The sequence below is a fragment of the Monodon monoceros genome, unplaced genomic scaffold (assembly GCF_005190385.1).
Source record: "Monodon monoceros isolate NGI ecotype Baffin Bay Population unplaced genomic scaffold, NGI_Narwhal_1 Super_Scaffold_9, whole genome shotgun sequence".
Lineage (NCBI taxonomy): Eukaryota > Metazoa > Chordata > Mammalia > Artiodactyla > Monodontidae > Monodon > Monodon monoceros.
In genome coordinates this window covers 9,384,775-9,412,378 of record NW_021703786.1, presented here as the reverse complement: position 1 = coordinate 9,412,378, position 27,604 = coordinate 9,384,775, and the positions used below count along the sequence as shown (strand labels likewise).

The 27,604-nt window shown below is 61.2% G+C and overlaps 2 protein-coding genes across 4 annotated transcripts in view; both read left to right on the top strand.

Annotated features, from left to right (window-relative positions):
- Positions 1-10,532, top strand: part of BCAS3 (BCAS3 microtubule associated cell migration factor) — a 578,108-nt gene extending 567,576 nt beyond the window's left edge. For all 3 annotated transcript variants that reach the window (XM_029211565.1, XM_029211568.1, XM_029211573.1), the window contains one exon: positions 8,192-10,532. In XM_029211565.1, the coding sequence (XP_029067398.1) occupies positions 8,192-8,340 (149 nt within the window). In that variant the 3' untranslated portion in view covers positions 8,341-10,532. The remainder of the gene's footprint in view (positions 1-8,191) is intronic.
- A 5,475-nt stretch (positions 10,533-16,007) lies between these two features.
- On the top strand, positions 16,008-25,487 carry TBX2 (T-box 2). Its single transcript, XM_029212397.1, has 7 exons — positions 16,008-16,723; positions 17,830-18,097; positions 19,097-19,243; positions 20,447-20,523; positions 20,634-20,797; positions 21,236-21,870; positions 24,082-25,487. The coding sequence occupies exons 1-7, from the start codon at positions 16,326-16,328 to the stop codon at positions 24,532-24,534; spliced, it is 2,142 nt and encodes a 713-aa protein (XP_029068230.1). The 5' UTR covers positions 16,008-16,325; the 3' UTR covers positions 24,535-25,487.
- The last annotated feature ends 2,117 nt before the right edge of the window (positions 25,488-27,604 follow it).

The following is a 27,604-nucleotide window of genomic DNA, read 5'->3' as shown; positions in this document are numbered from 1 at the left end:
CACACACACACACACACACACACACACACACACACACACACACACACGCATCCTGGACCTAGCCTTCCTCTGTGCCCCTGTCTCATGTATTAATGCCAGACTGGCCTGCTGTCACGAATAGGGTTTCCAGAGGCCTGAGGACCTTTCCTGTTGGAGGGAAGAAAGGTGATGTGCCTTTTCCCCAGTTTTTCTGGGTGGAGCCTAAGGCACAGAGAGGGCTCTCCACTTGCCAGTTTCCTCAACCATCCTTTCCAGGTATTGATCGTGACTTTCACCTTCCAGGGAGGGGCCAGTGGATGCCCAGAAGGGTCTGAGGTCTCCTTGAGGCCTCAGGTCTCCCCCCAAAACCCTGAGGTTATTAGGCAGCGGTGCGTGGCCCCAGTGGCCAAGGGACACACGTCCAGGTGCCTGAGCCACGAGCAGCAGATACTTGCCCTTCATGTTTGGAGCTGGCAGCAGGGGAGGGGTTAGCGAGGGGCAAGGCAGGCCACGTGGCCTTGGCCTCATCCTGTGACGTTCTGGGTCAGGAACAAGAGCTGGGCAAGGAGGTAAGAAAGCGTGTTTGTGGCAGCCCTGTGGGTTGGAAGAGACTCCTGCCAGGAGGGAAGGCGTGTACCTGCCCACGGGCTGCAGGACTCGGGCCGTTGGCACAAGCTCTCAGGGACCCCAGTCTGAGTGTGCAGTGAGATGACCAGAAGTCGGGTGGAATCAGTGGGCCAGGGCTCTGTGCTCAGACACAGGTGTGAAGCCCTGGAGATACCCAGGCCATTGTTAGCTATCTTCTCCACTCCCTCATTCCATCACCCAGACCAGGATTCCCATTATCTGAACTCCGAAGGCCCTTTTCATCCTCAGCCCCTCAGCTTCGAGAAACTGCCCTCCTTCCTTCCACAAGTGTGCCTGGGAGGGGAATAAAAACCCCTGCTGGAGGAGAAAGGTGATACCTTCTCAGCCCTACCCCCCAGCCCCCATCCTTCCAAGACCTGGTGTTGGTGGAAGAAGAGGATCCCCGGTCTGTTGGCCTCTCTGCGGGCTCTGGAGCCTGAGGAGGGTGCCTGAGGGTGGGATACGGCAGGGCTGAGAGGACAGGAAAAGGGAAGGTGCAGGGGGGCCGTGCAGCCTCAGTTCGGTGTGTCAGGGTGGGAGGAAAATCAAGGCCTCCCTACAGGCTGCCTCCTTTAACTGCTGCCCTTTTAACCTCCTAAAAAGTGCCCTGGGGCTGAGGCTGGCTCCAACCCAGAGTGTGGTCTGTGACAGAGCTGTCAGGGTTTCCAGAAGCCATCTCAGGCAACTCCATCTCTGTCTCCCTGAAGAGACCCCCACCTCCGTGAGCCACTCCTGTTCTCTGGAAGAGAGAGCAGTAGTTTCCAGGCCCAGGGCTGGTGTAAGACAAGCAGCCCCTCGCCGTGTCCACCCCCTAGTTGGCCTCCAGATCACCTCTTCGGGTTCCAGCACCGGGAAGCTGACAAACCTCCTGAACCCGCAGGATGCAGCCAAGCCCCCCACCTCCTTAGCGCCTCTCTCTCCAAGCCCCAGCTTGCATAGCTGGTCCCAGGCCCTTGTTGGCAGGCCCCTTGCTGACAAAGTCAATTGCTTGGGGCAGACCCCGTTGAGATCCACTTGCTGAGCTTGAAGCAGTCCTGTGGTCCCCTGGTCTCCTCTCTGTATATCCCCTTCAGGGAAGATGCTAAAAATCGCTAATCTGCTCAGAGGACCTCCTTCCCCCCACCCCACTCCCTGACGTCAACCCCCAAGCCAAGAACCCTCACGGCAGAAGGGGATGGAAGCCATTTCTGTTTGCAGACCTCTGAGCCAGGCACTGGGCAAGATGGGGCAGTTTGGCTGACAGTTCCGTGCTCTGGGGCCACCCACTCCCCTGGGGTACCACTGAGCCCAACCCAGACACGGGGCTTAACCACAGGCCCTGCTGACGGGGAAGAACTGGGAGGTGGACGCAGGAGGGAAAAATCAATGCACGTCAACAGGGTTGGAAATTTATTTTCCAGCTCGGAAGAAGGTATTTTCAAAGAGGCAAGGAGGGAAATGAAAAGCTGTAAACACGTATCTGCCATCTTCCTCTTCAGGCCATTTCTTGATTAAAAAGAAAGACTCTTTCCCAAGATCCAGTGGAGAAGGGGGAGCGCGAACCGGTGGGGCCTGGATGGCAGAGACACCTGCTGGGGAGGGAAGATGGAGAGGGACCCCGAGGTCCTGTGGATAATCACAAGCGCTAATACAATTGCAGCAATGAGAGTAACTCACGTTTGCTGACGGGAAGCTTTAAGCACTTCATGACGCGCTCTACGTGCATTGTTTAATTTAATTCTACGACCGCACTGTGAAAGAGACACTGTTACCCTCCTGCGCAGGAGACTGAGGCACAGAGGTTGAGTAACTTGCCCCAGATCTCCCAGGTCGCAGGGCCCAGAGCCTGTGCTCTTAACCACTGCCCTCATCTGCCTCCCCAGCCTGGGCCGACATTGCCCCCCCCGCCCCCACTCCTCAGGCCCTTGAGGCTGAGGGGTAAGGGTGGGGGGCATTCTCCCTCCTGTCTGCTGGAAGTGGGCGGTGGGTGCCACCTAAGACTCCACCCCAAGGCCTAATCCTACTCCCCGCAGGCCGCCTGGGTGGTTAGCTTGGGACGGGGTGGGGGGGTGGGGGTGGCTGCAGCCAGGGCCCAGTAGAAGTGCTCTGCTAATCCCTTTAATGAGCAGCATCGAGGCTGAGTGTGCAGAGCTGGGCCGGCTGGAGCCTCTGAGCACACCAGAGGGGCCCGGCAGTAAATGCTACTCCTTTTGTGGCAAGGGAAGTGCCAGGGAGGCCTGGGGACTGAACCCCAGGGGTCCCAGGGACCCTCCGCCCAAACACACACACAGAACTGCCCTCACTGACCCCATCAGGTCCCGGAAACAGACCTTCCTCAGCCAAGTCCTGAGACGGGCTCTCCACAGTGCCCTCACCCACCAGAAGCCGAAGGGGCTTCCCTCGGGGTCTCTGGCCAGCCACCCTCACTGCCATCCGGCCTGGAGGAGGCCTGGAGAAGGTCAAGCCCAAAGTAGGACTTCACTCCTGACCTTCCCCCTGGGGTCTCCTGCCCTCCTGGGCTCCCCCAGCTCCTCCCAAAGCTCACATAGACCCTGTGTCCTCAGCGTTTCACCCCCTCCCCAGGGATCAGGGAACCAAGACCATAGCGCTTAGTAAAGTGACTATTCCTGTGAAGAGAGACCTGCGCCCAGTCTGTCCCCAAAAGTCCCTGCCTTACCAGGCATTGCACGGCCTCAAGGGAGTGAAGGGTCTGTACCCAGGGGAGAGGACGGTCCCAGGGAGAAGAACCTCCAGGGTGAAGCAGCCTTGGGGACCAGCAGTCCAGCAGGGAGGACCAGAGAGAGGGGCTTCCTCGTGCCCTGCGCCCCGTGCCATCTCCTGTGCCATGTAAGGTCCCCTTCCTGCCTCATCCTCTGCCTGGGTGGAGCCCTGCCCTGCCCATCGGCACCCACCCACAGCTCGCAGGAGCCAGCCTGCTGCTCCTGCCTTTGCAAAGGGGCCTCAGGATCCTGCTGGGAGATGAGGGGCTGGGGTGATGGTGGAGTGAAGGACGGAAGACAGTCTCCCTCATCCTGCGTGGCCCAGCCCAAGATGGGGCAGCCAAGCTCCTGCCTCCTCACATGCTCCCTGGGTCTCCGTTGGCATACACGCCTAGGGAACGAGGCTTGCTTCTCCCTAACAAGGCCAGCCACCTCTTTGCCCACCTCTGACACCTTCGAAATTTGCCAGGCTCCATAGTGAGGGCAGCACGAGGGCTGAGCTTTCTCGGTCCTTTGCTTACTTCATGAGAGCCAAGGCGCCTCCTTTTTGCTTACTGCTCATTCCACTGCCCCCCTACGTGCTGTGGCTTACCCGTCCTGGCCCAGGGCATAGAGGGGCAGCAGGCCCATTTTCCAAAAAGAGCCAGCAGGGAATGGGTGGACACAGCCAGTGGGGAGCACTGGAGCCAGTCTTAGCGGTTTCTGGAGTTGTCACATCACCGTCCTGGGGCCTGCAGTGGCCCAGTTCTCTCTCGTGGGGGGTTGTGTACCCAGAGCCAATGGCTTCCTGCTCTTCCTTGGTTTTGCTGCCTGCAAGATGGGGAGACCAGCACCCACCTCCCAGGTGCACAAAGGCGCTGGAGAATGTGAGGTCATAATAAGATTTTCTGTCCGAGTCCAGTCCATTGTCTAGGAGCTACTCTTCATCCCCTACCTCGCTTTGAGGCCTAGAGAGCAGCCTCCTTTAGAGCTAGCTTTTTCCCACCGGCCGGAATCCACCTACTTCTGCTGAGTAGGGAGGCTGCCCGGGATGCTTGCTTAGTCCCCCACCACAGAGCCCCCAGCTCTCTCTCCTGCAGCCCTGGCAGGTTTCTGGTGGGCTTTCCCCACAGGTCCACCTCAGCTGCAGGAGAGCTGTTCAGACCCAGGGGTCTAGGGATTGGGGGAGGAGGGTGGCAGCCAGAAACTGGGCCACTGAGTCAGAACATCCGGAGGCATCCCCGAAAACTCAGCCTTTGTCTGTCTCCTCTTCCTCTCCTGGCATCCCACGTGCATGGGGCGCAGCCGGCACTGCGTGAGCCAGAGGCTCCTTCCCTCTCCCCCCGCACCCGTCACCCTCACCAAAGGGGGTCTCGGCTGTGTCACGACACTTCCATCTCTGGGACCCCCAAGACTGGTCCCCAGGCCCCTACACATGCATGTCACTGCAGAATCCTGCTGCAAGCTTACCCTCCTCCCAGTGTGACTTCCCCACACCTCCCGATACCCTCTCCCCCTGCTTGCAGAGATCAGTGTACTTCTCCATCATTGTCCGGGTCTTTTCCCAAAAGGTTCCTCAATGCTCTTCTTTTCACAAGGGAAAAAAAAAAAAAAAATGCCAACAGCCCAGCGTCCATGAGCAACCCAACAGTAACAAAGCATGTGTTCAGGATGGAGGAAGGTAAGGCCACACACTTCCGTTTGCCGCTTGCTCTGAGGGCTGGGCGGCTGGGTGACCTGAGGGGCAACCGTGTGTGCACCCCTCGAACACGTCCACATCCACTTCTGCACACGCTCATCCTGTCTCAGCGAGAAGAAGAGAGAGGGACTTGACAGAGGCATGTAGGAAAGTGCCCAGGCCCAGCCGGGCCCCTGCTTCTTGTACTGGTAGTCATGCGCAGAAGAAGCGCCACATCTCACCACATCATTCACTCATTCATTCGAGAAATGTTTTTTGAGCACCAGCTGTTTTCTAGGCCCTGCGGTTGGCACTAGGGAATACAGAGAGAAAGCACAGAACTGGCCCCCGAGAGACCCTCCACCTGGATGGAGACACGCGTGTGAGCAGGCGGTGCACAGTGCGCTAGAGGGCCCGGGGCAGGAGTGGGTACACAGCGCAGTGGGGCCTGGCCGGCTCTGCCAGGGCAACAGACAGGCTCGTGCTTGCCCTTAGCTTCGAAGACGAGTAGGCGCCCTAGGGGCCTAGGGAGCCTGGGAAGAGCTTTTCCGTCAGAGGAAGTTGGATGAGCACCGGCCCAGAGGCCTAAGGCAGCCTGGAGAGGCCCCCAGACTGCCCAAGCTCATTACTGGTTCCTCAAATCCAATAACAGGAGAGGTTAGTGAGGTCTTGCGGGGGACGGGTCAGTCATGGAAGGCAGTTCAATAGAGCTGAGGGGTTTAGACCTTATCCTGAGGACGCTTAGGAGTTGATGAAGATTTTTAAGCAGAGGAAAAGCAAGATGAGGTTCGTGCTACAGACAGGACACCCCGGCTTTGGGATGCGGTGGCTTGGAGAGGGGGGTCTGGAGGGCAGGAGACCAGTAGGGAACTTTGGAACTTATCCAGGCAGGAAGCACAGGCCTAACCCGGCAGTGGCCGTGGGCATGGAGAGGAGAGAGGAGGCCCGGGGAGACGTACGGGACATAAATTCACCAGAGCTCGGTCGCCCTGGGAGATGGGGCCACTTCCTTCACGTCCCAGGCCTCACTGGTAAAGAGAAAACATGAGCAGGACAGCTCAGGCTCTACCTGGCCCCCAAGAGCAGCAAACTCATCTTGTAAGTCCCTTTGGCAACTGTCCCTGCACTGTCACAGGATGGGATGATGGGCGTCCGCCCAGACTCGTGGGGTGGGGTCCCTGCGGGCCTGTGCTGAGGGGCAGAGGGGGTGCCACGCTCGGTCCTGGGCTCCCGGCCCCTCAGCTTCCTCGTTAGTGGGGATGTGCCGGCGCTGGGCCTCCAGAACGTCAGGCATGTCTTCCAGCTCCGGAGAGGTGCCAACCTTCCCCATGCTGGTGGCCTTTTCTGCTCCTTCATGTGGGGCTTTCTTCCTTGGACCTGGTGTCCAGAGGCTCAGGAAGCCCCTGCTCCTCTTGCTGCGGCCACTGCTCCTGTCTCCTGCCCTCCTGGCCCTGCTGCCAGCGCCCCCTAGTGCTGGGACAGCCTGCACCAGGGCCAGGGCCTCTGGAATCAGAGATCTCCCACAGACTCCTCGGCCTGACGCTTCCATACAGAAATTCCGGGGCCTGTTCTTTGCTTTCCTGTCCTGTCCGTCTCTCGGCACAATGGCCTGGACTCCCAAATGAGGGTGAGGCTAGAGGGCGATCCACATCTAGATAACTCTCGACTTATCTCAGGGTTGGGCCCAACGGGGCAGCCAGTGTCTCTTGGAGATCAGGGGCCATCACCAAGCCTGTAGCCTGTGTCCACAGCCCCCATCTGCTGAGGGGTTCTGGTGTCCAGGCACACACACCCTTCCAGCCTGGGCCCGGGCCCCGGAGTGGTGCCTGGTGCAGCCTGAGGGCCCCTCACGCCTCACACAGGACCAGGAGCCTGCCCTGAAGGAGGAGAGCACAGACCCAGCCCGTTCTGTGGCTGCCTCTTCTGGGTCACCACGATGCTTTGGGGGTCGCCCGCAGGGAGGGGGGGGTCGGTGGTTATTTCCTGGCCGACTGGTGATGGCCGGCCCAGGAGTAAAGGCCATGACCCATTCCCTAACCAAAGCCAGCTGTGCTGCGTGTGTACGGTGGCAGGGAGCCAGGGAGCAGGTGCAGGCTGGAGATAAAAGAGACCAGACAAGTGTAACATTCGAGCACACCTTGCCGTTTCAGATGACTGCTTTGAGGTCCTGGGCTCCTGGGGTGGACACGCAAGACCCCCTCAGTCCCGGGCAGGTGTACCTTGGGGAAGGAGAGGTTGCAGGTACCACATCTTGGCTTGGGGCCCAGAGTTTGCCCAGGGATGTGTGTGCCCACATTTCAGAGCCCACTGTGAGGGAGAGGGTATAGGAACTGGCCACTTTCAAAAAGCCAAGAAGTAATTCTCTCTTCCTTGCATTCGGCACGCCAGGAAGTCTATTCCCAGCCCACCTACCCCAGTACTTGTCTTGGATCAAGAGATGGTGGGGCAGTTGGGTAAGCTGCCCAGAGTTGAATGAGATGGAGCCAGTTGCCATATCCAAGATGGTAGCGTGGCTGTGTTGATGCCAGGGAAGGGGCAGAGGAGGAGATGGGAGCCTCCCTGCCAGGTTGACTCTGAGCATAGAAATTCTGGGAGGCCTCCAGGACACTTGGGAGCCCAGAGGAAGGGAGAAAGGAGACACTCCAGGCACGTAGGCCCCTCTCAAACCTGGCATTCCCTCCTGAAGGGAAACAGGTCACTTTCCAGGAGGTGCCACAGATGGACCGGGGCCTGGCCAGCAGGCAGACTGTGTGGGTGAGAACGAGTGAGCGAGTGGCTAAGCCAGGGTTGACGCTCCCTGGCAGGGGAGGGGAGGGAGACAGATCAGGTAGGGAAGCATCGGTCCTTCCCATGTCCTGGCTTCTCCCCTCCTGCCAGACTTGTAGCTCCAGGACAGGAGCCTCTCATGGAGTTGGGGGAGTATGCTGGCTGAGCACATGCCCCATGTATGGCAGTGTGGTCCAGACAGATCATCAGGACGGCCATACTTCTGGCTAAAGGGGCTCCCACAATGAGGGAGTAACTGGAGCCCGCCAGCCAAGGGGGCTTCGCCCTCCTCAGGGTGAGCCTCCCTGTGACCCGAGCTGCCACCCGGCCCGTCCTTCCCCCTGCAGAAGGATGTATATGGACCCAGATTGGTGCCTCAAGGCAGGCAGCCCGGCCCAGGGGCTACCCCCGCCTCCCCAAGACTGCACTCTGACTGGGCCTGGCCCGCTCTTCTGTCTTGCAGAACTACAGCGAGAGGGAAGCATCGAGACTCTGAGTAACAGCTCAGGTTCCACCAGCGGCAGCATCCCGAGAAACTTCGATGGCTACCGATCTCCACTGCCCACCAATGAGAGTCAGCCCCTCAGCCTCTTCCCTACCAGCTTCCCCTAGGTACCAGCAACCTGCTTCTGACTGGCTGGCCCACTCACCTGCTGGAGGGAGGGGAGAAGTCCCCCCTCTGGTCCTGCCCTTCGGACTCTGCTCGTCTTTTACCAACCACCTTCCCCAAGCTTCGTGACAACAGCCGCCCACCCTCCCTGGATTGAGAAGAGACCCTTCTCCAAAGCACCTCGGCTCACCATGACCTCTGCCCCCCATCAACGGGGCCGTGGCTGAGAGAGACTCTGCAGAAGCTCCGTCCCCTCCTCCGTTTGCACGTGATGTCCTGCACTGGACCCACTTTTGTATTTTCTAACCAAACCCTTCGGGGGCCTGGGTGGGGCGAGGGTGGGTGGTCCGGCGGGCACTTCGGCCCTGAGCGACAGCCCCAGCTCACTCCTGGCTTTGGCACGCGCTGCCCAGCTTCCCTTGGCCAACGTCCTTCTGGCGTTGAACTGAGGCCCAGCGTATTAGGGAAGGAGGAGGGAGGAAGAAACCCCCCTTCCTCTTTTCTTTCCCCTTTGGCTCATGGAAAGGATTTGTCTTTCTTGTCTGTAAGCCCTTTTACCCTGGTCCTGTACTGCTCAGTGAAGGAAACCCTGGTTACTGAGGCCCTGTCAAAAAGTGCACGTCTTGTTCAATAAATCACGCAGTTGGTGTCCATCCCTGAGTTGCTGGGGTCAGGGTCCTCTCCAGGCGCTGAGCAGAGTCCTGTGGGCCCGACCGTGTGTCCCTGCTCCACACGTGCAGCTGAGGGGGAGTCAGGGAGGGGGGAGGAAGGAGAATGAGGATGTTTACTCTTGAACTGGGGTAGGGTCTGACTTAAATCCATTCTCTGACCTTCTTGCCTGTTACCAGAGCCATAGAGTTCTGGGGGCACCCCAGGCCCGGACCCTCCCTGGCTGTGGCAGTCAGGGCTGGTCAGGTCCTTGGCATGTGCTTCTAGGCTGCTGTGGGAAGGAGAGCCTGATGAAGACTCTGGCCTCATCTTTGGGACAGGCTCCCCGTCATTACCTCTCCTCAGACTCAGAAGGTGACGGGTGGTCAGGTGAAGGTGGGTCTCCCAGGAAACCTGGCTGGAACCTTGGATGACAAGTTCCTGATGTGGTTCCCCTCCCACCTCCCAATTCTGGACCTGAAGTGAATGGCAGGAAGGAGACAGGAGCCGGGGGAGTGAAAAGGGGTAGCCCCAGTCCTGCCTTCCCTGAGACCCCAGAGAGGCCTGGGAGGATTGAAGGAAACCCACTGATCCAGGTGTGGTTTGGGGTGAAGTTTAATGTAACAGCCACAGAAGAGTTGAGTTCACAAACAAGCAGGCCTTCCCATCCAGCCATCCAACCAGAGCGGGGGAGCTCCAGGGCTCCCGCCCTCTTTGCACGCACCCCATCCAACCCTGGCGCCTGAGGAGAGATTAAATCTTCAGTGCCCTCCACCCGACCAGTTGGGCATGCCAGCAGAAGGGGGACCTGAATCACACTCGGCTCTGAAGGCTGAGTAGATGGCCCTGCATAGGGTGGCTGAAGCCAGTCCCTCCTGCCTGGGAGCCTGCGGGGTGAGGAATCACATGCCAGAGTGAGGCATGCTGGGAACGGAAGGAGGCCTGGGCCCAGTTGGGGCTGCGGGAGGAACAGCAGCCTTTCCCGTTCCAGCCCAACTGGAGACACTGATGTGCCTGGCATACCCCCACCCCAGCCAGAGCAGAGATTGCCTATGCACACTGGCCACGGAAGGAGCTCAAGGAAGGGTCAGGCCCTCTGAACCCACCCTAAGGCACGTGGATGGGGCAAAGATGGACAGCCAGGAGCGCTCTCCAACCGCACAGGGGACCGGCTGTCAGCTTAGAGCCAGGAGTCCTCCCTGGCTCAGCCCTTTCCCTCCAGGGGGTGCAAAACAGCTGTGGCCTCCTTGAGTCAGGGAAAGTGGTGGGTGTAGGGCTGAACTTGCAGGACAATCTGGTTATTCATCGGCTCACAGCTAGGGCAACTCTTTGAGTATGTGGGGGAAGGGGAGGATAAGAGAGGCCAGATAAGCTGGCCCCATGGCGGCTGCCACTGGAGCTGGGGTTATCAGAGAGGCCTTGGGTCTGGCCCCCGGCTAATTGGAGAGGTTATAGACCCTGCCACAGCCTGTAATCAGCTGGAAGTGAGACTGGGCCCCAGGGTGGGGGGCTTTACTGCCCACTGGCCCGGGAGCAGCCAGCCTCCTGTCCTCTAGAGATAACACCCAGGGCAAGGTCCACCTCACCCCGAGCAGCCCCAGCAGACCCCCATGATGGCATCACCCTAGGAGGCCGTCGGAACATGCATCTAACTGTGGCCTGACCAGGTGACCTTGAGGAAGCCATGTGACCTCCCTGATTCTTACAGCCCTACCTGCTCAACAGGCAATCACTATGGACTTTTTCTCAACTTGATGGAGGAAAAAATACCTTCACGGTTTGCGAGGAGGCTGATGGGAGCTGGGGTGGCAGCTCAGGGAGGGAGGGCACTGTCTGGGACTGACTGGAGAAATGGCCCAGTGGTCCCAAGGTAAATTCAGGTGCACGGCGCTCTGTCAAACACTAGTGTCGGCTCCTCTGCTCTGGCAGAGGCCAGAGCAGGCAGCTGCCGGTCTAAGACTGGAAATGGTTTCTCACTGCTGAGTTTTCTGATTTTCACCGATCAGGGAATCTCTAAACTAGACGGCACCCAAAAGAGCGCTATTTGGTCCTCGTTTTGCAGATGAGAAACCTGAGCCTGAAAGAAGCCTCGCCCAAGGTTAAGAAGTCACACAGCTAATCTGCTGACCCCTGTCTGCTCCATGCTGCCTCACATGCCCAGGCCAGCTCCCTCAGAGGAACTGCATTCTGCACTGACCTCCCTGTCCTGGGCCCGCACACAGTCCAAGACTCTGAGGCCACTCACCCCCATTCCCTACTCCTAAGAGCATCCAGCCCTGGCCCCTGGCTAGCTTCATAGCTGCTCCTTTGTCCCCGTGTAACTGAGAAGGCAGCACCCTCCTGCAGACCTAGAGCTGGGAACTCTAGGGGCAAAAGGGAAGAGCATCTTGTACCGTCTTGTATTCAAAGCCAGAGCCCAGCCTGAGGGTGGGGCCCTGGAGTCTCAGTACTGCACTGCTGCAGGAGCAGGTGTAGCTAGTGGGACAGCAATGACATCACCAGCTTCTAAGGAGTGGCCTTGCTGTTTCTTAAGATCCTTGGGTCCCATCCCAGCTCTGCCACCGGTAGCTGTGTGGCCTCGGGTAAATTACTGCACCTCTGGGCTCATCTGTAAAGTGGGGGGAGGGGAGCACACCCAGCAGAGAAAAGCAACAAGGTCCAAGGAGGCAAAGAGGAAGCTGCAGGTCAAAAAAGCGAAAGATTGGTTAGAGGCCCAGAGGCTGACCGGAGGCCAGGTAGCTCTTTGGCGGGGAGAGGGAGGGCAGGTGAGGCGACGCTGGAGCCCGCCCGGATTGTCGAGAACTACCCCCGAAGCTGCTCCAGGGAATCATGGCCCTGCTCCAGGCGAAAGCATTTCTGCAAAAGCTAATCAAGAGCCTGGTGAGCGCGCGCAGGCCAGCCCCGCCCCTCTCTCGCAGGTGGGCTGGTCCTAGGGGGGGTCCTTGTGCTTTGCCCCCTCTCTCAAGCCACACAGCAGCGTGGCCTGTTCACTCTGCCACGATCCCAGGTACCCACACCCATGATCTCACGCCCGTGCTCGTCCATGCACTGGCAGGTTCACAGATGTGCACCTCACTTTTACCGACCCCTGCGTCCCAAGCAGACTGCTGCGAACCGAGGACCTTGACCCCAGAGCATAGAGTAGTCCGGAGCTCTCCGGGTTATGGGATCCCCAAAACTCTGGGGAAGTCGTCCCAAATCCGGCGGGAATGAGTCTTGGGTTGCCGGGCCCTGTGACCTTGCTTGCCCTCAGGTGCACAGCGACGACCCTCAAGGGCCAGGGCTGTCCCGCGCCAGAGCTGCCAGCCTGGGCCTTGCTTTCGCGTCAGCCTGGAAGACTGGGGACTGGGCCGCAGAGGCCGTGCTGCCCAGGCACTTCCAGGGACATGATCCGAAGAAGTGGCCCCGCCGCCTGTCCCGGCGCAAGGCCTGGGCCACAACGCAGCCGGGAAGAGGTCGCGCCTCCCGCTCTCCCCGATCCCCCCCCCCCCGCCCCATCCCAGCCACTTGGCCCGACCCTGCGCGGGGTAATTGGGTCGGGAGGGAGGCGACGGACGGGCGGCGACTCCAGAGAGACTGCGAGCCTGTCAGCCGCAATTTGTCTAAGTGGACGGGACAGGCCGGGCCGCTGCGGGCCGGGGTCATCGAGGCCGCGGCCCCCACCCCAGCCAGACCCGGGACCGCGGGGGAGCCGGGCCGGCCACTAAACTGGGCTGGCTGGCGCCAAGGCTCCGGGAGGCGCGGGTCCGGCCGGGAAGCCGGGGATGGGGAGCAACTCTGTCTATTCTCCCTCCCCTTCTTCCTACACACACAGGCCAAGACGAGGATGGACGCGCGCAGTGGCACCTCCACTACTGGTCACCGGCATAGGGCCACACACGGCACCCGAGCTTAGCCCGGGCACACTCATAAACCACCGCGCACTCAGTACCAGTCTCACGGCAGCGCCCCGCTACCCGGACGCACGTCCCCTCTGCCACAGGACCATACACACCAAGCCATCACTCCACGTAGGAGCACGCAGATCCACGCCCAGTCACACAGACCAAGACACCGGGCGGGGACCAATTCCGGGAAGGTCCCAGCAGTGGCCCTTGACCTCGCGAAAGGTTACGGGGGGCCAAGGACGGACAGCGGCCCGGCCAGGCTCGGGACCACGGCCACACCCGGCCCAGGCCGCCCCTGCCCGATTTCCGGGTTGCGGGAAGCACAGCGCTTATTGAGCGCGTGCAACGGGCCGGAGGCCCGAGGCCCACGCCCGCCCGACGCCCGGGCCCTGGACGGCCTGGGAGAGGGAGGGGCGGCTGAGCGCGCGTCCCCCGCCTGTCTGCGGGGCCCGGCCGATGCGAAGTGACAGGGGCCGGAGCTTTGCTGTGGAGCCTCGGCCGCCTGGCGCCAGCCGCCCCCGCTCGTGCCCTCCCCCTCCAGCCCCGGGCGGCTCGCGAGGCGCCCCCCCAGGGCCTCTTAAAGAGACACGCACTCTCAGCCCCCGGGGACCCCCCAGAGGCGCCTGTCCCCGGGAAGAGGAGGGTCAGACCCGGGGGGTGGTGGGGGAGGGGCCGAGCGGGACATGGGCGCCGCACGGCGCAGCACCAGGGCCTCCTGGGCCTCCCCTTCGCGGGTTTTCGTTGAGCCAAGGATATTCCTCGCTGGAGAGTTTGGCTGGAGGTGTTGGGGGTAGGGGGATAGGGGGATGGAAATTCGGAATATTAAGAGCGGCTGTAGCGACCTCGGGTTGGTTGCGGGACGACGGGGCAGGGCAGATGATGGGGTCCGGGCCGGGAAAGAGCCTGTGGCCGCCGGAGGGCAGGTCCGTGGCCCAGTGCTTGTGGCCAGGTGGGATTGTGGTCCCCAAATGCAGCCGCTGCATCGTCTCCGCGGGGTTTCTTGGGCGAACAACCCGTACCAGCGTGTTTCAGACTGCCTGGGCCTTGGACCCCGGACCAGCTACAGACCTTCTCCAGGAAAATGTCCAAATTGCACACACTTAGGTGTACTACACGCCATTCTTGCAAGTTCGAAAGTACGTGTACACACACGACTTTGCGAGTGCATGCACGGATTCCCAGGCCTGTGCCCGGATTCCTGGCTCCGGAACGCTGCCCTGGCTATTATCTGGTCACCTCACCAACTGCTCAAACCTGTCCACACACATCCATCCCCAGGGGCAACATCTCGCCTAAGACGGAGCCGGCAGGACTTCGCCTGTGCAAAGCTGCAACGGATCCTGCCCCGGCTGCATAGACTGCGCAGCGCGGAGTCGAAGATTCGTTCTGGACAGAGAGGAGGCACTAAGAGAGGAGCGACCCAGTAGAGAGTGAGGTCGTGAAGAAAAACCCTTTGGGGGCGGCGCCCTGTTGCACGCTGGGTAGGGGGGTAGCGAGCTCTCCGGGGTCGGCTCAGAAAAGTAGAAAAAAGGTTCGGGGAGGCCAAACCGTTCCGGCCGGTCCCCAACCCGCACTGCCGGGGTGATCAGATTTTACACGGCAGGTCTGCGTGTGCAGCGACAGGATTCCCCGCGACTGGTGTGCGCAGCGGATGGGACACTGTTTGATGTGGGCTGTACGCGCCCACAACGCCGGCGCAAACCCGCTCCGGCAGAACTCACCCGCCTTTGCATTGGTTGTGCGGGCAGGAGTGTCACCCGTGTCTAGTGCGTGGTCCGTCTTGCCTTCAGAACGCGACCTCCAGGAATCAGTGTCAGGCCTGAGACTGATTCGAGGCAGGTGTGTAGCCGCTTCACTGGGCGCACGCCTTAAGTTCGGCTCCCGCTGCGCACAGACGGCACCACCACAGTGGGCGCGAAACACACACACACACACACACACACACACAAACACATACACACCCCAAGGGCGGGAGGCAATACTGGTGGTGCCTGAGAACGACTGCGGCAGGCGGGGGTAGGAGGGGGTGGGGGTGGAGGCTCAACCGCAGGTGCGCACAGACGCTCAGACCCCCACACTCGTTACTCGGCATTACTGAACCTGGGAGTCGTGAGCTTTCGAGAGCTGGAAACAAATTCTAGGAAAGTGGAGGAGAGAGGATGCCGGTGTTTGGAATGAGGGATACTTGTGTCTTTGGTACCGGATGCGGCGAAAATTCGTTGGGTCGCGGGTCAAGAACCTGGGGGCTGGATCCGCCCGCGCCTTGCCGCCCTGTGCTCGGCGGAAGGTGCACTCACACCTTCCCAGCCCCGAGGACCCGCTCTCCCGGCAGTGGGAGAGCTCTGCTTAGGTCGGGGACGCAGGCGGATACGGGGCTGAGTCCAGGGCTTTCCCGGAACTCCCGGTTCCTCCTGAGTCTTCCTGTGAGGGGAGGCGCGGGCTAAGGGGTCCCCGCGTTTCCCGAGTGAAAGGCCGCGTCCCGCTCCCGCCCACGCCGGCCCCTCCAGGGCTCTGCCACGGCTCCACTCACCGGCTCCCGCCACCTGGGTTCCGCTCCGGGACCTCGGCAGCCAGCGCCTCCCGACTCGCCCGCCCACCGGCCTCTCTTTCCAGCACCCGCAGCCTCCCTCCGGAGTGCAGGGGCCCGGGCGGCGCCACGGCCGGGAGCGGGGTCGGAGGCCAAGCTGGGGCGCGGGCCAGAGCTGCCGGGCCGCCGGGCGCGGGAGAAGAAGGGCGCCCCCTCTCCTCTCTGGGCCGTGTCAATGCTTTGCACTTGGGGCGGCCTGCGGCTGGGGGTCCTTCCCCAGGGCCCTGGGACCCGGGCGCCCCCCGCCTCAGGCCCTTTCGGCAAGTCGGGTCGGCCCGCCGCGCTTTCCTGTCCGGGCGCAGGCAACCGCGGGCGCGGGCGGCGGGGTGGGGGCCGGGGCAGGGGGAGGGGTCTCGGGGCTCGCTGGCCCGTCATTGGTTAATATTTTATTCTGTTGACATGTTTTCTTACTGCTGAGGCTTCCGACACCTTCTCCCCGGCCCCCCCCTCCCGGCCGGAGCTTGGCCTGAGCTGTCAAAACCCCGCCCCCGGAGACCCACAATTGGTCCAAAAAGCGTAAAATCAGCAATCAAGGGGGGCCTGGCTCGTTAGCGCAGGGGATCCGAGCAGGGCAGGACATGTGAGATAGTCACAGTTTTCCAGAGATCACGACAAGATCTAACCAGTCGCGCGTGGTCCCCGGCGCCGGAGCGGGCCAGCCCAGCCCAGCCCCGCGCAGAGCCCCCGCCGCCCCCGCGCCCAGAGCCCCGCGTCCCTCGCCGTGCGCCGGACGGGGAACCGGGAGGAGCTGCCACCGCGCTTGCCACCCGGGTCGCCCTTCCTCCGCGCGCGCCGCCGCCCGGGCCGGGGGTCCGAGCCGCGCGCCCCCGGCCCCGGCCCCCGGGCGCCTGGGCCGGATGTCCCGATGAGAGAGCCGGCGCTGGCGGCCAGCGCCATGGCTTACCACCCGTTTCACGCGCCACGGCCGGCCGACTTCCCCATGTCCGCCTTTCTGGCGGCGGCGCAGCCCTCCTTCTTCCCGGCGCTCGCACTGCCGCCCGGCGCGCTGGCCAAGCCTCTGCCCGACCCCGGCTTGGCGGGGGCGGCGGCGGCGGCGGCTGCGGCGGCGGCGGCGGCGGCCGAGGCGGGGCTGCACGTCTCGGCACTCGGCCCGCATCCGCCCGCTGCGCATCTGCGCTCGCTTAAGAGCCTGGAGCCCGAGGACGAGGTGGAGGACGACCCCAAGGTGACGCTGGAGGCCAAGGAGCTGTGGGACCAGTTCCACAAGCTGGGCACCGAGATGGTCATCACCAAGTCCGGGAGGTAGGGCAGCCGGCTGGCCGGAGGGCGCGCGGGTGGGCGAGAGGGGCACCCGACGGCACACACCAGCGCCGAGCCCGCCGCTCGCGGCTCCCTGCTCGCTCGGGCCCCCGCACCACGCTTAGACAACCAAGTCGACTTTTCTTATTTGGCAGCGAACGAATTTTTTTAAACCAAAGCATCGAAATCTCCCAAATGAAAACGAAAATATGCTCCTGCAAAATAGCCCCAATCGTTATGAGTCCCAAAGCCGAGGAGGCCCCGCGGCTCGGCCCTGGCTGCTCTCCAGCGGTCTCGGCTGCAACTCAGCCCCGCGGCCTCGCTCTCCTGCCTGCGAGTTTGGCTCGGTGCTCCGGGCAGATGCAGCGTCTCCCGCACTCTTCTCCGACCCTGGAGCCCAGAATGAGACTCGCACCCTGCTAGGCCCAGGCTGGCCCACTGGTTCCCGCCGGTCGCTGCGTTCTCGGCAGCGAGCCCCGAACCGGCCCAGCTGCAGCCTGACCCGGCCTGGAGCCTTGTCCGCGCCGAGGAGCGAGGACCTCCAGACGCTCACGTCGCCCTAGGCCTTAAGGCCGGAAGAAAACTACAATCCCCAGCCACTCAAGCCTTTGATTCAGATACGGAGAATCCAGGCCTCAGGCTCACCCTCTTCCCCCGAACTTCAGGGTCAGGGTCCTTGTTCGGCGCTGTAACCCAGTTCCTTCCCCCAAACAAACAACATCCGAATTTATTTCTGAGAGCTTCGGTCCCAAGTGGATATATCCCCTGAACGGATTTCAGGGAGAGTCAAGAGAAGCGGGTGTATTTATAAAGGCCCTGGATTTCTTTCTTGAAACCTCAGCTTTCATCTCAGATGAGGGAGAAAGAGTGTCACTAGATCTGAGCATAGGGCCGATGGGAAGCCTTATAATAGGAGAGGGTCTTGACAGGCAGAAATGGGGCCTCCCAGGAATAACAACCGCAGGTGGTGTCTCCCAGGCAGTATTAAGGGGGAGAGCAGGGACAACAGCGGAACACAGGTGGGGAAGCTCCAGGCAATGGTGTGTGTGGGGGGGTCCTCCAACAGAGAGCCGGGTCCCATGAGGTCTCCATCTTTCCCTTTCTTGCAGGAGGATGTTTCCTCCCTTCAAGGTGCGAGTCAGCGGCCTGGACAAGAAGGCCAAATATATCCTGCTGATGGACATCGTGGCCGCTGACGACTGCCGGTATAAATTCCATAACTCGCGCTGGATGGTGGCGGGCAAGGCCGACCCAGAGATGCCCAAACGGATGTACATCCACCCGGACAGCCCAGCCACGGGAGAGCAGTGGATGGCCAAGCCGGTGGCCTTCCATAAGCTGAAGCTGACCAACAACATCTCCGACAAGCACGGCTTCGTGAGTGCAGGGCGGATGTGCAGATGGGGGTCGGACACTGAGCACCGGGCACTGCAGGGGGTGGGGGGAGGAGAGGAGACCGCAGGATTCCCCAGAGGGGAACGCTTGCCGAACCTGCAGGGTGCCCCTGCCCAGGTCACTGCCCTGTGGCCCATGCCGGCTGGGCCTGGGCCCAGAGGGCTCTGCTCTGCAAGCCTGGAGAATGGGGGGGTTGGGGACCGCTAAGCTCCAGGCTGCTCACAGCCTCAGCTCTCTTCAGGCCTTCCAAAGCCCCTCCTAGGGTCCAGCGGGAGGCAGGTGTGGCCGGAACTGTGTCGTGCAGCCGCTGGTCTTCTGAGCTTGGAAGCCCTGCCCAGGACCTCAGCTTGTCCTCACCCTTCCCCGTGAACAAGACCTGGGTTCCCATCCCTCTCCCCAAACGAGGAGATTTAAAAGTTAAAACAGCCCCCTCCATACCTTTTCTGAGACTCCTTTCCCTCCTCCCACAGGCAGATTGCCCGACCAGGAGGAGGGAGTTTGGGGTTCTTATCGTTTCTGCCTGAGCGAGGGCCCCAGCGAATGGGAGGGGGGAAGTTCATGGGGCAGGAGGGACTCCTTGTCCGGACGTAGGGCAGTCGGTGAGCCCTCGAAGGTCCCAGTCTTCTCTCCGTGGCGTTACTAGGGTCTTAGCAGTGAGCCCAGGAAGAGAGGTTAGGAGTGGCATTGTAGGGATTTTTATTTTGTTTTATTTCTGTTTTCAACTGGGGTAAATTTTTTTTTAATGGAGAGAAACTGTGATGAAGAAAATTGAGAGAAAAAAGAAAAAGTAATATAGGAGCGAAAAGAAGCGGAGAAGACAGGAGAAAACGGGGAAGGGTGGGGGTTGGAATGGGGAAGGCAAAACCCTGAGAGAGATAGAGAGAGATGGAAAGAGGTCGGGTCCCCAGAGAACAGAAATGCTCGGGTCACAGGCTGGCGGGGGGGGGGGGTGCTGTCGGCTGACCCGCGCCCTCCCCGCAGACCATCCTGAACTCCATGCACAAGTACCAACCACGCTTCCACATCGTGCGAGCCAACGACATCCTGAAGCTGCCCTACAGCACCTTTCGTACCTACGTGTTCCCCGAGACCGACTTCATCGCGGTCACTGCCTACCAGAACGACAAGGTGCGCGGGACCGGTGGCGGGCCCAGCCCCTCCACCGACGCCCTCCCCACGTGCAGGTTCCAGCCCTCCACTCACACCTGCCCGCAGCCCCCGGCTCCCTCACGGCCCACTCCCGAGCACCAAGCCTGACGTCTGTAAGCGCAGCAGCCACCGAAATCCCCCAGGCTCTCTCGCAAGCCCGCGACACATACCCACGAGCTCCCCTGGGCGCGCGAGCAGCTGGGCGCTCGTTGGGGTGGGGATATTTACTTAGCAATTAGCAGAGACTCCGGGGCCGTGCTGACATTTTTACATTTTATTCGTTTATTTCTTGGCTCAGGGATGGGAATTGAAATGAAAAGAGGGCGCTGGAGGCAATCTGCCCAGGCGTTCCTGCTGCTAGGAACCCAACGCTAGGAACAGGGGGCCCAGTTTTCACTCTCCTGGGGGAGCCAGAGGGCGGGACAGGTGACAGCCCCCACCCCGCCATCCCTCTCTGGGTCAGTCCAGGCCCGGGACCCCTTGGGAGGTGCTTAGAGACTTTTCCTTCAAGTGAAAGGGCCTTTTCTGCTTGCTGCCCTTCTACACCCTCTCTCTAGAGAGGCAAATCACCACCCCACTAGGCCTGTGCCCGTGTGCACGACTCTCGGGTGAACGACAGTGTCTGAGTGTCCTGCCGGGTCGTTTTTTCCGTCCTTGTGAACCGATGTGTCTGTCCCACGCGGATATGCGTGCACCATTTGGAGTGCCTTAGATTCGTGTGGAGGCGTGTGAATTCGTTTGGTTTCCTGGGCACTTGTTTTGCCCGTGTGTACTTGCATGTGCGCGGCCCGTGAGTGTGGTTGACTTTGTGTGTGTCTGCTGACCTGCGTGTGCTCTGCTGTCTGCGCCCTGCTCAGGTTCCGGGTTAGTTTAACTTGAGTGGCCTCGTGGGCCTGTGTGCACGCTTGGACGGATTTCGACTCTGGACGCAGAGCTTTGGGCTTGTGTGTGCAAGTTGAGGGATTATGCCTCGAATAAGGTTTTTGGAGGTCGCTTTCCTCGAGGCCCGCCCGCCGGCCTCACCTTGCCTTGTGGCTTGGAGCGTCCTATCCCAGGTGGGCGGGTACCAAGTGTGCACTTCCCGGGCTCTCCTCTGGGTGGGCAGCCGCTGACCTCCGGGTGCCCCAGGCCAGGCTGGAAGAGCCGCATCCTGACCTGGCGCCACCCCCTCGGTCCCCGCAGATCACGCAGCTTAAGATCGACAACAACCCGTTTGCCAAAGGCTTCCGGGACACCGGGAATGGCCGGCGGGAGAAAAGGTGAGGGTGTACGGGACCGGCCTATGGCGGTGCCTGGGGGAACAGGACGTGGAAGGGGGCGGTGGGGGTGCTGCGCTGCGCTCTGACCCGCTCCGTCCGCTTATCCCCAGGAAGCAGCTAACGCTGCCGTCGTTGCGCTTGTACGAGGAGCACTGCAAGCCAGAGCGCGACGGTGCCGAGTCGGACGCCTCGTCCTGCGACCCTCCCCCCGCGCGGGAACCGCCACCCTCCCCGGGGACAGCGCCTAGTCCCCTGCGCCTGCACCGGACTAGAGGTGCGGATCTGACGGGGAAGAGAAGGGGCGGGTGTCCACCGGGCGCCAGGTGGCTCGGTGCTCCACATCCGGCTAACTTAAGGCGTGGGAGAAGCGTCAGCAGTGAGCCTGGGAGGCCTCTAACCCAGGACTCTCCTGTGAGGGCGGTCCCAGGTGGCCCGCAGATCCTGCTGGGCTCCGAGGTAGGGCCCTGGCGCTGGGTGACTCTGGCGCAGTAAGGTTTTCTCTACCGGGTTCACTTTCTCCCACTGCACATAAGGGGTCTTGGATGAGGTGACCTACAACTGCCCCTAGCCCGACGAGCCCCTAGAAGCTCCTCCGACTTGGCCTCCCCGAGAGCAGGCTTTCGCACGTCTCTCCGGCCCGGCGCCGACACCGGGAGAGGCTTCGCGCCTGTCTCTCCCAGGCCGTAACCCCGCGCGCCCTCTCTCCCCGCAGCCGAGGAGAAGTCGTGCGCCGCGGACAGTGACCCAGAGCCCGAGAGGCTGAGCGAGGAGCGCGCGGGGCAGGCGCTAGGCCGCAGCCCGGCCCTGGACGGCGGCAGCCCCCCTCGCTTGACCGAACACGAGCGCGCCCGGGAGCGGCGCAGCCCCGAGAGGGCCAAGGAGCCGGCCGAGAGCGGCGGGGACGGCCTGTTTGGCCTGCGGAGCCTAGAGAAGGAGCGCGCCGAAGCCCGGCGGAAGGACGAGGGGCGCAAGGAGGCCGGCGAGGGCAAGGATCCCGGCCTGGCGCCACTGGTGGTGCAGACAGACAGTGCGTCCCCCCTGGGCGCCGGACACCTGCCGGGCCTGGCTTTCTCCGGCCACCTGCACGGGCAGCAGTTCTTCGGGCCTCTGGGGGCCGGCCAGCCGCTCTTTCTGCACCCGGGACAGTTCGCCATGGGCCCCGGCGCCTTCTCCGCCATGGGCATGGGCCACCTACTGGCCTCGGTGGCAGGCGGCGGCAGTGGAGGAGGTGGCGGACCAGGGACAGCCACCGGGCTGGACGCAGGCGGGCTGGGTCCCGCAGCCAGCGCGGCAAGCACCGCCGGGCCCTTCCCGTTCCACCTCTCCCAGCACATGCTGGCATCTCAGGTAAGGCCTGTGAGCTGGTGGCAGCACGATGGAGGGAGGAGGACTGAGGTGGGCAGAGGAGGCAGGCATAGGGCCTGAGGATGCCATAGGCGCTCCAGTGCTTCCAGCCGGCAAGGACTCCCTCCTGGGGAGACCCAATGGACCCTCTGGAACACACCTAGTTTCAGGGAGACTAGGACTGTAGGTCCAGGGTCTGCAAGGGCACTGCTTCTGACTCCTGTGTCCCTAACCCTCTCTGGGCCTATTTCCTTCCCTATAACCCTAGCATAGAGTGGCACCCGTTAGACTCTTTCTGCTATGGCAGACTGGGGCTGCCACGGGCTTTTGTAAGTCCACTTGCCTGGCCTGCCTCAGGACATTTTTCTTGGGAACAAAGATCCCTGGCTCACTGTCAGTCCCTGAAAGGCTAAGGTGGCTGGACAAAAGGAGTAGGAAAATTTGAAATATGTTCTGGATAATTGACCACCCAAATGACCCACGTCCCAGATGTCTCTGGCCCCTTTCAGACCCTCCAGGAAGTCCTCTGCCCTGACAAAGGATTGGGTTCTCCCTTCCCCCACACCGGGTTTCCCAACACTCCCAGCCACATGGTCTCAGAGACGAGGGGCTCGGTTCCCCAGGCCCAAGTTGAAATTCTGAGCTCCCAGGGGAAAGTTTATGAAACTGTGGCCAGCAGCAAAATAAGAAGATCTGATGGGGAGAGCGGCCTCTTTGGTTGCTTGGGTGGAATATTCCCTGTGGAAAGATTTGGAATCTCTACATTCATTTTCCTCCCTCTGAGGTTTCTGGCAAATTGAACCCGTGAGATCTTATCTTAAGGGAAGGAAAATAGGAGTTCAGATCTGAGAAGGCTCCTTTGGTTCAGAAGCAAATATTTTTAAAGTGGGGGAGGGGATTCTGAAATGAGTTTTAAATAGAGCTCCGCGTCAGGGGTGTGTGGAGTGAGTGTCTGAGGCACTAACATCACCTATCTGGGGATCTGAGCTGGCAAGGAAGCCTCCAGAAAATGGAGTTCAGGGCCTGGAGGCTTAATCTGCACCCTTGAGTCGGTGTGTCTGTGATGCCTCCTCCTCAGACAAATTCTAGTGATAAGCGTGGGCATCAGAGAGGCCACAGGGAAGTCAGGGCTTCCAGACACAGCCTGGTCACAGGTGTAAGGCCAGGGCAGAAGTACTCAGCACTCAGGACGCATCACTTGGCGGACGGCTAATGGTTAAGTTCTCAAGCCAGGATAGTTCACCTCTGGCCATCAGGAAGAGCCCAAACCTGGGAGATCTGAAGCCTCCCTCCTTCCTCTGAGACACCATGTCTGAATGCTCAGTAGGGCTTGACCTTCTCAGGAAGGATATTTTCTCATTCCTGACTAAGCTACTTCTCTTCGTTCTCCCTGCCTGAGCCAGGCCTGAGGCTCCCCGGAAGCCCAGCCCAGTCAGCTCCTGCCCTCCTCCCCATACCCACATACTCTGTGGAGTGAACATTATCTCAAAGGTCAGATAATCCAAAAGTCGGGCCTCAGGGACTCAGGCAGTGTTTGTCCAGGGTTTCCCAGCTACTGTGCTTTCCACAGGCAAAGGCCTTGCATTCCTTCCTCAGCTGCCACTTAGGTGCCGCCAGGAGTTCTTTGTATTCAGGCCAGTTTATAAACTGATTGGCATCTGGATCCTTCTCCTGGTCCAGGCAGGAGACCCCTGAGCAGGTGGGCAGGCAAAGGGAGAATTTACAAAGACCCCCGGCCCCCGCCCCGCCCCTCGCCTGTGCTTCCCCTGCCCCGCGGGGCACCTGCGGATAGAAAGGCTGGGGAGGACACTGTTCTAAGTGAGCAGAACCTCCCTCCCAACACAGCCAAAGATGCCTACTGGCCACCTGGCCCTGTGCCAGCCCTGTTTCCTCCCTCAAGGCCCATGCTGGTTCAGCTGCCTGTAATGGCCTTCCCATACTCCGATTGTAATACCTGGCACAGAGCTTGATGGCACCAGGTCTGTGCGTCATAACATGAAGTGAGCTCCCCTTCTGACTGGGTTTGGCCATAGGCATACCGGCTCATGCCTACCTGTGCTTTTTTGGGATTACAGTCATGTGGGCTCTGGTCTCATATTCCTAAAAACTGTAGGGCAAGGATTTCCAGTTGTAGCACCACCCCTAGAGCCCAGATCACCTGCAGAAACACCTCAGGCAGGATGCCTAACCCTTGTCTTGTTCTGTTTCTTCCAGGGAATCCCAATGCCCACTTTCGGAGGCCTCTTCCCCTACCCCTACACTTACATGGCTGCTGCTGCCGCGGCGGCCTCCGCTTTGCCAGCCACCAGTGCTGCGGCGGCTGCCGCTGCTGCCGCAGGCTCCCTATCCCGGAGTCCCTTTCTGGGCAGTGCCCGGCCGCGCCTGCGCTTCAGCCCCTACCAGATCCCCGTCACCATCCCACCTAGCACTAGCCTCCGCACTACTGGGCTGGCGGCCGAGGGCTCCAAGGCTGCAGGCGGCAACAGCCGGGAGCCCAGCCCGCCGCCCGAGCTGGCTCTCCGCAAAGCGGCGGCCCCGCCCCGCGGGGCCCTGTCGCCCAGCGGCTCAGCCAAAGAGGCAGCCAGTGAACTGCAGAGCATCCAGAGGCTGGTGAGTGGGCTGGAGAGCCAGCGAGCCCTCTCCCCCGGCAGGGAGTCGCCCAAGTGAGGGGGCTGCTCAGCTGCTCCGCTGCCGCGCAGGCCTCCTGAGCTGCCTGCCCCTGCTGCTTGGGACATGTACAGCACAGAATGGGTATTTATTTAAATAAAGGAGAAAAAGCGGGCTGCAGAGGCTGGAATGAAGCCCCGATCAGCCAGCCAGGGCCTGGGACACTTCCCTGGGCTTCAGAAGGAATCCAGCTGCCAGGAACGCAGTCGCTTTGGAGCCACTGGATTTGGTCCAAGCCTGCTCCCGTGTCAAGGTGTCATCGGCGGGGCCCTCTCCGGGTCCTCCAGCGCTGTGGGGAGTCCTCGTCCCTGGCCCAGCCAGAGGCTGGCTCTTCGGGAGCCAGAAGGTGCAGGCGTCAGGCGGGGGAGCCCCAGAACCCCTAGCCTCGGGCTGGGACCGCTTGAGAATCTGGGGTGAGGGGTGCTGGGGTCAGTGAAGATTCAAGTCAGTGTAGACTTGAGCTGAGAGGAACCTGTTCTTTTAGTCCTTCCACCTCTTCACCCAGACAGGCGCCCCTCCCACCCCTGGGTCAGCAGAGGGAGTGGCACTTCTGCCTTGAGTCCCCAGGGGGAAAAAAAAAAAGATATTTATGAAATAAATGGTAATTTGTGTAAATAAGCTTTAAGGTTCCCAGAATATGCAAATTGGTATTAATTTATTCAAAGGTGTACATTGCTGTGTACATAATATTTAGAGATTAACTCATAGCATTTAATTTTTTTTTCATTTTACATGAGCATCTATATTGTACAGGGCTTGGGGGGGGGTCCTTGGCTGCGGGAGAGGGCCCCGATCCCTGGAGGAGCTCCCACCCCGCCAGCCCCTCGGCCCCTGCGCCCGGGCTTTGCTCTTCCGGCCCGCGGGCTCCACCTCAGGTTTTCACTTTTCGCTCTGGAGCGAGACGAAACGACAAAAACTCGAGAAAACAATAAAACGCTACAATGCAAAGTGAACGGCGCAGTGCGCTCTGTGGGTCGCGTGGGGCAGGGGCGCCGCAAGCGCGTCAGGCGGGACTGGAGGCGGGGACCGAAGGTTGGGCGCCCCGGGCTCGGCGGCAGCTGCTCCCCGGGGGCGGCTGCAAGGCTGGGGCAGCGAGCTGAGCTGCGAGGCCGGGCGGCGCCGGCGCGGGCTGCGGGCTGGGCCGGGCGGCGCCGAGCCACCGCGAGCCCCCGCGCTCCCAGCGCGTCCGCGTCCCAGGCCGGGGGCCGGGCTCCCTCTGCTGGCCGCTAGCCTCTGTCCGCCTCTCCCGCCACTCCGCGCCTGGCCTCCCGCTCCCAGTCCGGGGCACCACAGTGGAACTGCACCCCCTTTCAGAGCCTCTGGGTAGGTGGGGCTGATAAGATGGGTGCTGCCTGCTCCCTCTTTCCCTTCGGAGGAGGGGTTTGGCCATGGTCCCCCATATACCGCGGACCCTAGAATCCTTTTCCATCGCTCTGTCTCCTGAACCTCAAAAAGAAACGTTCTCTCCGTATCAGGGTTGTTGACTAGAGTGGCAAAGTCTAGCCTGAAAGTTCTCCCGTGGAAATCATCTAAATCCCTCTTGGGGGTGTGGGGAGTGAGGGTCACTAGGCTCTTTCTTTTCCTGCCTCACTTTCCCCTTGTATAATAATGGGTTCAGATGGTGGTCTCTCAGGGAGCCCCACTGCGTCAGTCTCCATTAGGCCTCCTTCCCCGTGGCCCACGTCTGCGAGGACAGCTGCCTCCTGTCCCTATCCCATGAGGGCGGAATCTTCTCTCTTCTTCACCGAGCCAACAGGTGTCACCAGCCCCAAATCCTAGCAGTGGAAGGGATGGGAGACGGGCGGTCACTCTTTCAAACCCGGTTCCTTCCTCATTAAGCCTTGGAGATCCATAACACCCTGGCCCAGCAGGACGCTCAACTTGGGTACTTCGGGGGACGAGAGACTCTGGCTTCCTGTTCACCGGGGCCATCAAGGATGGTGAGATGGAGGAAGGGTGAAGGCGGAGGTGGAATTGGCCTCCAAGCTCCCAGGACACCTTCTTGGGCCGACACATTTGCAAGGAAGAGAATCATGTTTGCCTCTTCCAGGTAGGGAGCTGGCCACAGGTCACGCTGAATTCGGCGAGGGGCTCAGCCAGTGAACCGGTGGGAGGGCCAGAACACTGTCCCACTCTTGGATGGTGGGCTCTGGCTTCCGTGCCTCTGACCTTCGGGCGTGCAGGACAGCGAGGCGGGCACTTCAGGAACAAGGTGGGGCAGAAAGGCCCTTTTCTCAGCTCAAATAAAATCCTCTGTGGACAGTGTGTTTATTCGAGGTCGCTCTGGGCTAAAAACGCCTCTAAAATTCGAAGAGGGGCGCGTTGGTTTCTTCCGGTTTCTCACTGTCAGCCCGTCTAGGAAGAATTGGGAAGAGGCTGCAGAGCGAGCTGCTGACACCAGGGGGCAGCACTAACTCGGAGCCGCGGGCGGGCCCGCGGGCAGATGGGAAACCGGAGGAGGGTCGCTGTCAAAGCCGGGCAGAGCGGCCAGTTTGCGGCCGCGTTCTCACCGCGTGGTGGCTGCAGCGCCCCGGGTGGGGTGGAGTGATACTCCAGGGCCTCCAGAGGCCCTGGGCCCCGAGCGCAGCTTGGAGAGTCGTCCCCCCTTCCCCCCTGACCCCCAACCGCACAGTCCCCTCCCTGAGTCTCCCTCGCGCCTCTGCGCTGGGTCCCAGCTGCGAGCCTAAGTTCGGCTGCGGGAACCACGCGGTCGAGTCCCAGACAAAGGCCAGGCCGCTCCCTGGGCCAATTAAGCCACCCGCCTCCCAGCTTTCATTGTTCCCGGGGTCGCCAATTAGCCCAGGCGCCCCGCGTCCCGCCGCTCCGGTGTCCCAAGGCCTCCTTAACCCTTCAGGGCCTGGCACCAGGCGCCCTAGACGGCAGAATCCCCAGCGGACGAGTGTGGAGGGCTTGCTGGCCTGGTGTGTCGCCGCGAGGCCCTGTGCGTTGGGACTGCGGGGTGTGAGAGGGAATTGTACGTGTCGGCGTGGGATTGTGAGTGTGATTCACAGGGGAGCTTGGAGGCTAGGGGTGTGGATGTCGGGGGCTCCGTGAGACCCCTAGCGGATGG

Bases quoted from the DNA above. Each gene is read 5' to 3' on its own strand.
- TBX2 (XM_029212397.1), top strand. From the start codon at position 16,326: ATGAGAGAGCCGGCGCTGGCGGCCAGCGCCATGGCTTACCACCCGTTT. The intron at 18,098-19,096 runs GTGAGTGCAGGG...CCCTCCCCGCAG, and splicing joins TCTCCGACAAGCACGGCTTC to ACCATCCTGAACTCCATGCA. The intron at 20,524-20,633 runs GTGAGGGTGTAC...GCTTATCCCCAG, and splicing joins AATGGCCGGCGGGAGAAAAG to GAAGCAGCTAACGCTGCCGT.